The following is a 15,650-nucleotide window of genomic DNA, read 5'->3' on the forward strand; positions in this document are numbered from 1 at the left end:
TTCAAAATAGGAGAAAAATAAAATGTGGCTTATTTTAGAGATGTAAAGAGGGCTGCCTTTGGAGTCACACAGACCTGGGTTGGAAGTCCTGCTCTGCTATTAAGTAGTTGTGAAACTTTGTGCAAGTCACTCAACTTCTCCAAGCCTCAATTTACTCCTTTAGAGGGAAAAGTAATACCTGACAAGACTATTACAAGAAGTAAATGAGATATTATAAATGATACCCTTAACAAAGTATCTGGTGTTTAGTCATTGGTTTTGAGAGAGAATGTGACATCCATCACTAATCAGGGAAATGCAAATCAAACCCACAGTGAGCTATCACCTCACAACCGTTAGATGGCTATTATAAAAAAGACAAGAGATAATAAGGGTCCGCGAGGATGTGGAGACAAGGGAAGCCTTGTGCACTGTTGATGGGAATGTAAAATGGTGCAGCCACTATGGAAAACAGTATGGTGGTACCTCAAAAAATTAAGAATTGAACTACCATACGATCTAACAATCCCACTCCTGGGTACATATCTGAAGGAATTGAAATCTGTATCTCAAAGAGATATCTGCACACCCATGTTCTCTGCAGCATTATCCACATTAGCAAGATATGGAAATAACCTAAATGTCCAAATGAATGAATAAGAAAATTATATACATATATAGACATATATGTCTCTCTCTCTCTCTCTCTCTCTCTCTATATATATATATATATATGTACAATGGAACATTATTCAGCCATTAAAAAAAGGAAACCCTGTCATTTGCAGCAACATGAATAAATCTGGATGCCATTATGCTAAGTGAAATAAGCCAGACAGAGAAAGACAAATACTGTATGGTGTCACTTACATGTGGAATCAAAACAAATAAACAAACAAAACTGATTTCACAGAAACAGAGAATAGAACAGTGGTTGCCAGGGACTGGGGGGGGAGACAGAAATGGGGTGATATAGGTGAGAGGGTACAAATTTTCAGTTGTGAGAATAATAAGTTCTGAGGATCTAATGTACAGCATGGTGATTATAGTTAATGATACGGTACTGCAGACTTGAAAGTTGCTGAGAGTAGATCTAGCATCCTTACCACCCCCACACACACACAGAGTTAGCTATGCTAACTACTGGAGGTGATGGATAAATTAATTATCTTGACCTTGGTGATCATTCTATCAAATCATCACATTGTACACTTTAAATATATACAATTATATTGTCAATTATTCCTCAATGAAGTTAAAAAAAGAAAGGAAAGAAACTCTCCAAAGGTAAACTTCTTGAGGACTGGGTCCAAATCTTACATATAGACTTACTATTCTATATTCCATAGCAAGTGGATTTTTACAGCTGGATATTACTATTAATACTATGACAATAACGGTACTTCAATTAACAAAATTTTCAAGATTCTCTGTCAGTCAGAAGTGTTTGCAAAAGTTTTACATGGTCACAGATAACGTTTTCAAGAAAAATAAAAAGAAACAGGAAAAAGGACAAAAGAAAGAGAATGTGACACACATCTATGTTTCTATTACGCTGCACTGCAAAGAGTGCATATATCCTATGATTCTATTTCAAGTCTTTAATTTTCATCATTTGGTCTCGTGCTTTCTGGATGCTGCTAACTTTCATGGAAGCATTATGAAGTTTCCAAAGAAAGGTCTCTGTGATGTGTTCTGAAGGAAACCGAGAGGAAAATAAACCAAACCGAAGTAAGGAAACACAGCTTGGGAGTTCAGAAAAACTATCTGCTCCTCATACATCAAGTTAAAAATACAGTTGCACAAACAGATGACTAAATAATACTCAGACCCACAGGACTGAGCTTTTCTTTAAGTACTATCTTATATAAGTTTGTTCTACTGAACTAACCTCGCCATTAAACAAACTTAGATGTGACATTAAAAAAAATACAGTTTCATATACATCCACATCCATGCTGTTTACATAGCACACACGTAACAGATACATCTGTCAGGAGGAGTTGGCATCCTTGCCTGTGGAATGCAGTACTATGTTACCAAGATCCTCAGAACTTCCCGCTTGGGCACCCAGTTCTCGTGAGGCTCTGGTAGCAGAGGCATTCGGGACAGCTGGGAGCCATTCTTAATATCAAATGGCAAAGACAAGTTATCAGATTGAGTTCTTGGATCTTAATCAGCTGGGGTTTTGGGTTTTGTTCTTTTGGCATTAAGGTCAAGTTGATTTGGTCCGTGGCCATGCACAGGTTAAGCTATTATTAGCTTGATCATCAGTAGCAACAAAGGCCAATTAGATGTACAACTTAGGGCCACACAAAATCAGGCTGTTTGTGAACTTCAGATTCCATAATAAATCTAAACCGACATACTTAAGGAAGTTGTTTCTTAGTCAAACCTCTGCTAGCCAGTATTGTAAGATCTGAATCATTCTCTCCATCAAAATCATTACTTCAAGGTGATAAAAATCCTGTTTCTCAATGGATTCCATATGAGCGAGTACCTGATTTATCTTGCCTCAAAGGCCAGCTTTGTTCTTCACTTATAAAGGTTTGTTATATCTCTCCTACCCGGTTATTTGCTGTCTGTTACACTAATTCTAGCTCAGGAAAAGTAACAGGCATGTTGCAGCTTTGGAGAGAAACTCTGAGTGTGTCTACACAATGTCAAAACAACCTGCTGAGAGTGGTCGACACAACAACCAAGTGGATTGGCTGGTTTTAATCCTTGAATTTGAATTACTAAAGTGAACTTGAATTATTCTACTCCATTTGCAAGAAAACAGTAGAGTTTCTTGGTTTGTAATGAGCTATAAATTAGCAGTGCCTCCACCCCTTCCTACCTTAAGCACATCCCTAACAGGGTATGTGCCTTACCCTGCCCCGGCCCTCTCCCCACACCCCTCCATCTGAGACCCAGGCTACTTACTCAGCAAACTTGGGAACTGATCTGATCACCGTCAGCCTGTGGCATTCATGACTTTGTGACAGCCTGCGACTCTGCAACCAACTTGACTGCTCTCATCAGGGTCTGGGTACTATTTATTTGCAGAGCCATCTTTAGCATGAGATTTGAGAAGACATTATACTTGCCCTCTGTCCTAGAAGACTTAACTAATATAGCATGTATGAGATACAGGTGATAGAAGTAATCAAGATAAAATGAGGTCATTAAGGTGGATCCTAATCTAATATGATGGTGTCTTTATAAAAAGGAGAAATTTGGACACAGAGACAGACAGGTATGGAGGGCCAGACAGCCATCTCCAAGCCCAGGAGAGAGGCTTGGAACAGATCCCTTGCTCATAGCCCTCAGAAGGAGCCAACTCTGCCAACACCTTGATTTTGGACTCGTAGCAAACTAATTCCCACCTCACTGATCTGGCACCACGGGAGGATAAAAACAGCCCACATCAATTCACTTTCTAGATAACCCATGCGTTCTAGAAAATAAGAAGTTCCCAAATTTTCATACCACCGTTTTCCAATAAAAATGTTTATAAAACGCACATTAAACTGAGGACGGTTGAACCTAATTTAAAACTTTCTTAGTGAGCCAGGACTATCGGTGACTGCGGAGTGCAGAACACAGAAGACTATTGGTCTCTGCAGTAAATGGCATCACCGGTTTCCGTTTTCTTCTCTAATATGAAGTTCCCAGAAGCGCCCCTCCGCTCCCTGCACCATCCTCGTGCCTTCCCTCCAACTTGTTTCTCCTAATCTGTTATGAAAGAACAGAGACCGAACAAGATATTGAAACTGTTTTGGAAATAAAATTGTTCCAAGTGAGTCTGAAAGACTCTCCTAGGGTTTACACCGCATGGACTTGGGAAAACTTCTTTTGTCGCCTGCTTCTTTACTCTCTGTTTTCAGGAGGTGGGGTGGTCAGACCCCTTGTACTCAGGACAACTGAAGTGTCCTCCGTTGACACAAAACAAGTTACAAGAGAACCTTCTGGTCTCCTCGAGATCTTATGAATATACACCGTAAAAAGAAGCAGCTTGGATCAATTAGAGCTTGGGAAATAAGCCTCTCTATTAAGAGCCCAGTGGGGCTTTGTTTGGTAATTGTTGTTGTTTCATATATTTTGAATGTGGTTTATACCATAGGGTGGAACTCTCTACAATGACCTTTCCATGATGTAAAATTAGTTTGAGAAATTCTAATTCCCCAAACAGAATGATAATCAGATTAAATGAGCACAAAGGAGTAAACTTGCCTTTGAAAGCAAAAGAGTACTTACCAAATTAGATTCTTTACTACATCCTCTCACTTGAAAAGAAAATGCAATTATTCAATTTCCACTGACTAGAGGTTGCCTCCTCTGCCACCCGTGATTTTGTGCAGAATGAGGATTTTTCTGCCATGATCTTTTTGTGGTGGTGGCAGTTGGGGGGGAAAATGGAAAAAAGAAAAGATAATGTTTATTAAGTACGTAACGATGAGCCAGGCACTATGCCAAATGCTGTGTGTGTCTTATCGAATCCTCCAAACGCCTCAGAGGTAGGTACGATTATTATTATTATTCCCACTTAACAGATGATGAAGCCGAGCCCTGAGATGTTCAAATAACTTGTTGTTGAGTCATCCAGCTACTAACTGGCAAAACCTGGATTGTAACCCAGGCAGTGTGACTTCAGAATCTGCATCCTTAATCCTGATGGTATACAGAGAGAGGCAAATGTCAAAACTAATCACTAAAATGAGTGTCATCTTACTAAAATGCCATAATTTGAAATTATGTACTAAAAAAGCAACTAAAACAAAAACGCATAAGCCAGGGATATTCTCAAAATCTCCCATCAAGCCTGGTTATGCTATAAAACACTGATTCTTTTTTGCGAGGTTAAGTATGGGTTTTTAACTTGCTAATAAATTACTTTTAGTCTAAGTCAACCCTCAGATAAGAACTTATGGAAACTATACACATGAATGTGTACGCGTGGGAATTTTTTAAACCAAGATTATTATCCTCAAGAGACAGCTATGAAAATGCAAATAATCTCTATTAATTAATAATGAGGGAGATGTCAAAGTGCAGAGTAACTGGCAGCAGAAGCAAGGAAAGGTAAGGAGTGGGATGGAAATGGTGACAAGCGGGAGTAAAATCATCACTTTAGATATTTTCAGAATAAGAAAAAACAATATTTTCAGGACCGTGTCAATACCATTTCAGTGCATTTTCCAGGCTTTTCAGAGAGCCTCAAAGTTCAACATGCCCATGACAGAGCTACCTGGTTTGGAAAAGTTATTAGGGTGAGGAAATGACCAAGCAAGTAGAGCTTGCTTTTTAATTTTCTGTTCCAAACTCCCAAACAGCTTCATTTTGACTTTTAAATAAAACCCCAAGGTTGTCACAGCTTTGGGACCTTTGATTCTCAGTAAGAGTCTTTTGTGAAATTTTTTTCTAGTTACAGATTTAAAAACAAAACAAAAAACCAAATTACTTAATTGCTTTGCTTTTTGGGTTTTTTGTTTTTGTCTTCAGAGTTAGTATTCATGTGACACTTCTGGAAATTCACATTGAAATGTACTAACAAAGAGACTTTTATTTGTGTGGATAAATATGATTATTCTTCTAGATCTATTATATTTAAACCAATTGAAAAATACAAATAAACATTGCATGATAGAATCTCTTCACTCATTCAGAGCTATTTATTTAAAAAAATGACTCCATGACTCGCTCCAGGCCCCAAAATATATCATGCAATTGAATTATGCTGACAAGCAGTTAAGAGGTGGGTCCAAATCTGTTAAGGATGCAGGCTCTGGTAATTAAAGATTAGCTCAATAGGCAGGAAAGTGAAGAACTCCCTTTCCCTTTCCTTGAAACCTTAAGCACGTCTCTCTCCTTATGCTTCAGTGTCTCCATACGAAAACAGGAAGGAAAAAACCCAACCATTTCTCCACCAGTGTGAAAAGTCACTTATATTTAGAAGAGGTCTGCAAAGAAGGTCACTGCCCCCTTAACATTTAATTAAGTGATAATGCTCTGGAAACAGAAAGCTATCATAGGATAAAGATTTCTAATGGGTTTTATTCAAGGAGCTGCAAAGCTGAGACACTGTGGAAAATATATGTCATGTCAAAGGTTTGATATTTATTTTCAATGCAAGAAGCCTAACCACAGTGGTTATCAAAACCAAAGTAGCAGCAATAGTGTCCCACTAGTGTGGGACTCTGCCCTTCCAAGGCAAAGGACTCGCCATGCCTGTATTTACTGAGTGGGTCTGGATGAGCATTTATACAGTACGTAAGTTACCTACGAAAATATATATCCAAAACAAAGAAGTGGAAAAACATATGAAAGAAGATGCCTGTTTGGTCTACTCAGAGTAGTGAGTGAAAAGAAGCAATGTAAATGATTTGGTCTGCCACCCAGAGGCAAGACAACTTGCTTCTTCCACTGGTTCCCTTTGGCAATTCCATTCAGTTGGATGGGCCAGACCCATCTTCCATAGGTGAATGGAAAACACAATGTCTTCTTTTATTTTAGAGAGTGCACATAAGCTTTTAAGTGGTTCCTCTATTCCACAGGAATTTGCAAAGTACCAACTACATGACCAAAATAAATGGGAGCTAAAACGTTTAAAAGGTATCATTTCTACCCGTTAGAAACTTAAAATAAGGGCTTGGGGGATTCTTGTTGCTACAGACTTCTCAGCTTTTTACAACATAATCGTTTTATCAGGAGCACAATAAGACTCTGTTAAAATAAAACCTAGAGTTTTCAATAATTAGTGCAGCTTGTTGTCATTACAAGCTCTAGATTTGGGCAGATTGAAGGACAACTCTTAGCCAAGTACTTTTCATGTGTGCTGATAACACTCCCATTGCCGCCGGCACTTTAAGGTAAGATCTCAGCTGATGAACACTCAAGTTTTATTCATCATACACCTGAATAAGAACAGAACTTATGAAAGTTGGCTAAGTTTTATGTTGCACTACCTTCCATTTTTTTTTAAAGTTACTAGTTATGGCACTAAATAGTTGAGAAAAAAAATCCTTTCTCTGCTGCTAATATTTCACCACTGAAATACTTTAAAGGAACTTATGTCAGAGAATCACATAAATGAACACTTAAAAAAAAGAGTAGGGTACCTACTAAGGAAGGGCACAAAGATGGGGGAAAATCTTTTTTAAAATGTGATTGGCCAAAGGTAAAGGCATTTAAAAATCGTTCACTGTTATCCAGCCTCTGAGTCGTACTAATATCCAGCGTGAGAAAGAAAGGAGTCACCTGATAAAGTGAAGCTTATGTAAGTGAACTGACTCCTCTCGTACAAGCAAATCCTGACACATTTCATGGTTTGAAATGTCATAATGATTGGATGAGACCGCATTTGATGCGTTTCAAGCATACGGTGCTATATGAGATTTCAAGAAGCTGTCACATACATCATCTCATTTAATCCATGTGTAACCCTGCGAGGGAGCGAACGGTGAGTCCATTTTAAGGATGAAGCCACTGCTGAAGGTCAAACTCAAAAGTGACACCAGGACACAAACCTGGATCTTCCGCCTACCAGGTCTGAACACTTTTCAATATATCCAAATTTTGAAAAATATTATTACTGGCTCTTGCATTGTTCAAAGTACTCTTTAGACATACCAGGGAGAGGAGGAGAAGGCAAAGAGGGAGGAAGTGGGAGAGAGGAGAGCTTCTGAATTGCCCAAATAGTCCATGCTTTGCTATGATTACACCACTGTCTTCTGTGCTTCTTCTTATCACAGTGGATGCAATTGCTTGTCCCTGTGTAAACTGTGTCTTCAAAACCAGTATATGACCTTAAGCCAGCCACAGGTGCAAACTGTTCTTTGCTTAGTTTAGCGCTGAGTGACTGTTTTAGCAGTTACATTACTTTATGTGAAAAGTTGTATATCTTTCCTCAGAAACAGCCACTAGAGCTCTGATCAATGAATTCTGCCACCTATTATCAGCCTCAAGGCAAATTATGCTAACTTACTGATTTGATACTTTTCTTGGCGCTTTACTTAGAAATTTCCCCCGGACTTCCTCTGGCCAAACTTCCAGCAGCTGTCCAGTTAGGCTACTCACCATTATTTTAATCTCATTTGCCAACAAAGTCAACTGAAGAATGGAAAGGTCTCCATCAAGTTCATGGCTTACAACTATGGGTGGGTTGGACGCCCATTAGTCACTGCCGCACAGACTTTTAATTTGATCTAGAATTTGAAGCCAGATTCAAGTCATCAGCCATTCTCCCAGGGCAGAAATGCCTGGATATATAGTATCATAAAGGAAGGAAAAAGGTAATTCACCCTGAATATTTATGAAGATTAGGTAGTATTTTTTATTATGTGGACTTTCATTGTACCTTTGGAAAAACTCTTACCTAAGTCTGCCCCACGTTATTTATTACTGAGTAGGTATGATATAAATTTATTTATCTCATGAGCCTACCTTGTATTTGTAAAGCTTATATTTTGAAATGCTTATATGAAAGTATTGACTAGGCTATAGGGACATGAATTATTACTCTAAACTTGAAGCATGAGGAAAGATCATAACTCCAAAAACACTCGATTATTTCTCATACTAGTAAATATGAGAATATCTTAATAAATTAAATATTAAATATTTATGAATCAAAGCTTAATGTTAATTAATGTTAGGTAATTTTAGTAAACATGGGAAATATAAAAATGTATAGGATGGTCCTGGCTCTCGATGGCCTTATAATCCATATGAGAAGAAAAGAGAAAAATTAAAAATTATAAAAATCATATCACAATATAAGAGACGTCGAAAGGCAACATATTGTTCCTTGACACATGAAATGCAATGAGCAAAGTAACTACTCTAGGTAGGGAAAGGAGAGATCATTTCCAGAAACAGTGGGTAGGGATGACTGTAAAGTAAAAAATGTATCAACCAGATCTTGAATTTGAACTCCATGAGACAGAGATGGAGGAGGGAATTCTTGGTGGAAGGATCACAATGAGAAAGAGTACAGATGCAAAAAAAGGAAAAAGGGGGCTTCCCTGGTGGCGCAGTGGTTGGGAGTCCGCCTGCCGATGCAGGGGACATGGGTTCGTGCCCTGGTCCGGGAAGATCCCACATGCCACGGAGCGGCTAGGCCCCTGAGCCATGGCCACTGAGCCTGCGTGTCCAGAGCCTGTGCTCCGCAACGGGAGAGACCACAACAGTGAGAGGCCCACGTACAGCAAAAAAAAAAAAAGGAAAAAGGGTATAGATCCAAAAACTAACTTACACAACTGCAAGTTAGGGTGACATGGAGAGTTCTAGTACGGGATAGTGCTGGAAAGGCTATTTGGAACTGGACTGTGGAGGGCTTTGAAGGCCATGTTGAGGAGTTGAGGTTTCTGAACAGAAAAGCATTTCGGTCAATGCAGCATTTTAGAAATATGAATTTGGCTATGGTATGCCAGATTAAATGGATCAGGAAGGACTAGAGGCCAGGAGCTCAAAAGGAACCCACAGCATGTTCAGGTGTGGGATAAAGGCAGTGGGACGGGAAAGGTAGAGGTGGGAGCAGGAAATACTGAGGAGGAAGCCCTCTCGTTTTCAATGTGCTGATTAGCATGTATTGTTGGAGCTTTCTGTTCCTTTCTAAAGGACCGTCAAGTCAGTGGGTTCCCAAGAACTGATTCATTTTAAGAGTTGGGGGTGGGGAACGGGGAAATGGAGGAGTTACTAATTTTGAACTTGCAACATCTCATACCTGTGTAAGTGGGTATGTTTTCTTCTTAATCTTGTATCCTTAACTCAGGACAAAACAATGTTAGCTCAAAAATGTTTTTTTAAAAAAGTGTCATGAAGTGTAAGGATTAAAGGAAATCCGAGAACATTTTATTTTAAAAGAAAGTGAACTCTAGTTGAATACTCCAAACTTTTCCATCAGTACAACTGAAGGACGGCCCCAAGAATTCCAGGAATCCCTTTATGCCTGCAGCCCTACGTTGGAACTCCTATCAAAATAACCTGCTGGTTTTGGATATTTGTGATTTAATGTATTTATTATCCAGAAATTCAGGGAAACTTGATTTATCTTTGAATGAGCAGGGGAAAAAAGTTTCAGGAGAGTTTTTCAACAATTCAAATCTCGCGCCCTGGTATTTTTGGTGTGTTTATACATACGTATACCAATACATGAATGTATACAAAATGTATACAAATACATACATATTTGCACATATGGTAATGCTATTGGCATCCAGGCTTCTGCACTGAATCTGTACAACCAAGTTCAGGCCTTATCGCTCACAGAAATGCAGTCCCTTTGCCCTTCAGGGGCCCTTAAGCTTGGCACACAATATTCCCAGTAACACCACTTGACAGAAAGATGGCGCCCAACAGAAAGCCTCCTTCCCACATTCCCTACACCTCACTGCACAGCCCAGCACTCAGAATCCTGCAGCGTCAAATCCAACTCTTTCCAACCCCTTGGCTATTTTGAGACTGTCCCTTGAGGGCGGGAACAGAAAAAAGTCGGAAGCGGAGACAGGTTTGCAGTGACTTGGGTACCTAGGGCTCTCTGGGAGCCTACACTGAACTCAGGGTGCAGGCCCCCACCCCCCCCCTCTTTCTAGCCCTCTCCTTTCCTTGCTCCCCCTTCTCAAGCTTCCCAAGTTGGCAGAACTAGGGCAGAACTAGGCTGACAAGTCCTAGGGCAGGGGTGAATAAACAAATAAATCAGCCACATCCACACCCACCCACCTTGTAGCACTGATTATCAAGTTCGGGCCTAAAGCAAATTTATGTTTGGATATAGAGAAAGTGGTTTAAACTGCTGGACTTTATAAACTGAATAAACATTGCTTTTAGCTCTTGACTTGGGTAGCTGTGGAAGTCAGTCTTTCTCTACAGGGTAAGAATATGAGTTTGTTCCTTTCAGACGCTATGCTTTTTTTTTTTTTTTTTTTTTTTTTTTTGCGGTATGCGGGCCTCTCACTGTTGTGGCCTCTCCTGTTGCGGAGCACAGGCTCCGGACGTGCAGGCTCAGCGGCCATGGCTCACGGGCCCAGCCGCTCTGCGGCATGTGGGATCTTCCCGGACCAGGGCACGAACCCATGTCCCCTGCATCGGCAGGCAGACTCTCAACCACTGCGCCACCAGGGAAGCCCCCGCAGATGCTATGCTTTTTATTCCAATGCTAGAAAGATGTGTGAGCATTATATAACACTTTCATGCACTCTTACATGGGTAATTAGAAGCTGTTTACCCGTCCTTGTTCTCAAAGATTCGATTAAGGTCTTTTTATTTTCAAGGCTGAGCTGAGGACCTTACTGTGGTGGAATCAGACAGGGGGCCTGAACACCTTCTGCTGCATTGTGTGCTCACGGTGCCCATCCTGTAGGTGGGTCCCCACATATAAGCACACCGACTGCAGGGCTGACTCACTAATTTTAAACCCATGCAGCTGCCAACTCAGGGGTCTCTGATATAACTTTAAATGCTATCGGATTTTAATCTTCTGGAGTATTTACATATTTTCTTCTCTCATCCCTCCAAAACATATCCTAGAGTTTTGAGAATCTGGGAACTTGGGCAAAGGAGAAAACAACTTGGGCAGACCAAGAAATCTGAAATCTCAGTTCACTATGTCGTCCAAAACTAATGTACCTTTCTGTTTGCACTGACCCAGCTCAAACTGCAAAATCACGTGAGTAATAAAACACAAAATCCTGGTGTTATAACTGAATGTGAAAAGTCTGAAATGTAATTAAACGTGCTCTGTCTTCGTGGCGGTGTCACTTACTCCACGTTAACATTTGTGTTTCCTTAAGCCTCTCTCTTCATAGTATCGACACACACTGTTGCATCATACTCACACATCCATCAGCTGGGACTGGGGAGTGTGTGTTTTTCCAACTGGTCCTCAGCATTAGCTGTCAGATGCACAACCCTTCCCTTCCTTTCTGCATCTGCTGTCCTGGAACAACAGAAGCTTCGTGCAAGAATAGCTCCCAGAGAGCGTTGCTGACAGATGCGCGGTTTGCTCGAGCAAGGCGCTTGCTGGAAAGTTTCCTCTAACCGCTAACACCCGCCTCCGATCCCCTGAGCTGGCAGGACGCAGGCTGGCTGGGTCCCCTCTTGACGGAGGAAGGCTTTTACACGCACTCTCCTAGGCTGCCCAACACGAGAAACAATCTTGCAGCCAGACTCCTCCAACCCCAGTGAACAGACCGTCCAAGGCGCTCTGGTGCTTCGAGAACACCGAGGTCCCCTCCCCGCTAAAGGAAGCGCGCGCTCTGCTCCGCAGGAATCCTGGGCACTGGAGGTAGACGGGTAGCGAGTTGAGCCCGAGCGCAGGAAGGAGCCAAACGCCGGAGGCAAACGGGGCGCAGGAGAGGAGAGACTGGGGTCCGCGGGAGGGGACAGGGTGGGAGCCGGGGCGCCGTAGGGAGCCAACGGGAACTGGGCGCTGGAACCAGCGGACTCAGGAAGGCGCGCGCGCGCAGGAACCCGCGGGCGCCGAGGAGACGCTCGCTTGGCCCTCTGCCTCACTCCTCGGAGCCGCGGAACCGCCGGTAGGAGGGGGGGCTGCGGGGGGTTGCTGCGGGGAACCAGACAGGGGCGTGCCTTCGCCCGGATTGGCTGCAGGAGCCTGACGCGAGGCCCCGGGGGTTGGCTCGGGAGAGTGGGACTGGGGTGGGTTGGGTGCTGGGTGCCGGGGCTGCGGGCTCCGCGCGCTCAGAAACATGCTGAGGTCCCGGCAGCTGTTCCAGCAGCGACAGCGGCTCCAGCAGCAGCGGCGGCGGCGGCGGCGGCGACAGCGCACGGCTCCGGCTGGGAAGGCGCCCGGCGCCCATGCCTCCGGCCCAGCGCCTCGGCTGTCCTGACCTGGCCGCGACCTCCCTCCGCGCGCCCCGCCGCCCGGGCCTCTGGGGGGTTCCCCAACCGCGGCCCAACTCCGCCACACCCCCTCCCCCGGCCTCCGCAGCTCGGCATGGGCGCGGGGGCGCTCGCCCTGGGCGCCTCCGAGCCCTGCAACCTGTCAACCGCCGCGCCGCTCCCCGACGGCGCGGCCACGGCGGCGCGGCTGCTAGTGCCCGCGCTGCCGCCCGCCTCGCTGCTGACCCCCGCCAGCGAGGGAACCGCGCCGCTGTCGCAGCAGTGGACGGCCGGCATGGGCCTGCTGATGGCGCTCATCGTGTTGCTCATCGTGGCGGGCAACGTGCTCGTGATCGTGTCCATCGCCAAGACGCCGCGGCTGCAGACGCTCACCAACCTCTTCATCATGTCCCTGGCCAGCGCTGACCTGGTCATGGGGCTGCTGGTGGTGCCGTTCGGGGCCACCATCGTGGTGTGGGGCCGCTGGGAGTACGGCTCCTTCTTCTGCGAGCTCTGGACCTCGGTGGACGTGCTGTGCGTGACGGCCAGCATCGAGACCCTGTGTGTCATCGCCCTGGACCGCTATCTCGCCATCACATCGCCCTTCCGCTACCAGAGCCTGCTGACCCGCGCGCGGGCGCGGGCCCTCGTGTGCACCGTGTGGGCCATCTCGGCCCTGGTGTCCTTCCTGCCCATCCTCATGCACTGGTGGCGGGCTGAGGGCGACGAGGCGCGCCGCTGCTACAACGACCCCAAGTGCTGCGATTTCGTCACCAACCGGGCCTACGCCATAGCCTCGTCCGTCGTCTCCTTCTACGTGCCCCTGTGCATCATGGCCTTCGTGTACTTGCGGGTGTTCCGCGAGGCCCAGAAGCAGGTGAAGAAGATCGACAGCTGCGAGCGCCGCTTCCTCAGCGGCCCCACGCGGCCGCCCTCGCCCTCGCCCGCGTCCTCGCCCGCGCCCCCGCTCCCGACCGCCGCCGCCTCCCCGGTGGCCAACGGGCGCGCCAGCAAGCGGCGCCCCTCGCGCCTCGTGGCCCTTCGCGAGCAGAAGGCGCTCAAGACGCTGGGCATCATCATGGGCGTGTTCACGCTCTGCTGGCTGCCCTTCTTCCTGGCCAACGTGGTGAAGGCCTTCCACCGCGACCTGGTGCCCGACAGCCTCTTCGTCTTCTTCAACTGGCTGGGCTACGCCAACTCGGCCTTCAACCCCATCATCTACTGCCGCAGCCCCGACTTCCGCAAGGCCTTCCAGCGCCTGCTCTGCTGCGCGCGCCGGGCCGCCCGCGGGAGCCACGCGGCCGCCGGGGACCCGCCGCGCGCCTCGGGCTGCCTGGCGGTGGCCCGGCCGTCGCCGTCGCCCGGGGCCGGCTCAGACGACGACGACGACGACGTCGGGACCTCGCCGCCCGCGCGCCTGCTGGAGCCCTGGGCCGACTACAACGGTGGGGCGGCGGCCGACAGCGACTCGAGCCCGGACGAGCCGAGCCGCCCGGGCTGTGCCTCGGAATCCAAGGTGTAGGGCCGGGCGCCCTCCGCGCCTCCCCGCCTCCCTGTCTCCCTGCCTCCCCAGCCCGGGCGCAGGCTCTGCGCCCCGGGAGGAAGAGAACCCGGGCGTCCCTGAATGGCTTCCTGGGGGAAGAGGAGATCTGTGTTTACTCAAGACCGAAAGCAGGTGAATTCGAAGCCCGCAAACCTCGTCTGCATCGTCCAAGGCAAACAGAAAAGCCACAGACAGTGTTGCACAGAAAGGAAGGTTTGGGGAGGGGTGGGAGAGCGGCTTGCTGATTTTTGTTGGGTTCTTTTTTCTCTTTGTGGTCCGGCCTTATTTTGTGGGTGCGTGTGATACGTCTTTAGATCTTTTTTTTCTCCCAGGTGGTTTTTTAACACTCTCTGCGATGACCGGGAAGGGAAGGGAGAAGCGTTAGGAGATAAGTCTCTGACTTGGCTTCTATCCCGTTCTCGGGAACAGGAGCGGTCAACCGGAGAAAGAGGAGAGGATGACAGTTGATGAGGACGTGTTTCCTTTGCCTTCCGTTGAAATTTCATTTGAATTGCTGAGTAATGATTTCTCCTGTTCTTAAAGCAGAGGGAAAGGATGGATGCAAAAATCGCGTTTCAGGAAATTTTAAGCTATTCTTGGAACAAGCCTCACCTTGCTTTCCTTTTGTAGGGCAAGCCGGCTGTCCCCGAGAGCCTCGGTGGTCAGGCCGAGGGGTTCCTACCTCACACTGTGCACATTGCACAGCAAGATAGAAAGACTTGTTTATATTAAACAGCTTATTTATGTATCAATATTAGTTGGAAGGACCAGGCGCTGAGCCTCTGTGACGTGTGACTCTGTCCGTTGAAGACAGGACAGAAAAAGAAAAGAAGAGGAAACAGTTCAGATTACTGCACATGTGGGTAAAAACGAAAAACAGAACAAAACAAAAAGGCGTGATTCAAAGTGGCATTTTTGCACAGTATTAGGAACTGTAAAGTCCGCTGAAGATGTTACTTGCACAAAAAGAAATTGAATATTTTTTAACGGGGGTGGGGTGAGGTAGGGGCAGATCTTAAAAACTAAAATAACACTCAAACTCTGCTTCTGTTGTCTATTATGTTACTGAGCTAATGATTTATTGGAAAAATACCTTTTTATACTCTTTTATCATGGTACTGTAACTGTATCCATATTATAAATATAATTATCTTAAGGATTTTTTTATTATTTTTTTATGTCCAAGGGCCCACGTGAATCTGCTGGTAATATTTAGCACTTGTGTGTAGATACTATTTCCTCTCTGTGTTTTGCCAAGTATTTATACTCTGGTGCAACTAACTACTATGTGAGGAATTGATCCATGTGC

The 15,650-nt window shown here is 45.3% G+C and overlaps 1 protein-coding gene across 1 annotated transcript; it reads left to right on the forward strand.

The window, feature by feature from the left end:
• Positions 1-12,774: 12,774 nt before the first annotated feature.
• ADRB1 (adrenoceptor beta 1) lies at positions 12,775-14,320 on the forward strand (the record flags this gene model as incomplete). The annotated part of the gene is made up of 1 exon (XM_082673254.1): positions 12,775-14,320. Exon 1 carries the CDS (start codon positions 12,914-12,916, stop codon positions 14,318-14,320), a length of 1,407 nt encoding a protein of 468 aa, XP_082529380.1. The 5' UTR covers positions 12,775-12,913.
• Positions 14,321-15,650: the final 1,330 nt, after the last annotated feature.

Source organism: Grampus griseus (assembly GCF_964374135.1).
Source record: "Grampus griseus genome assembly, chromosome: 16".
Lineage (NCBI taxonomy): Eukaryota > Metazoa > Chordata > Mammalia > Artiodactyla > Delphinidae > Grampus > Grampus griseus.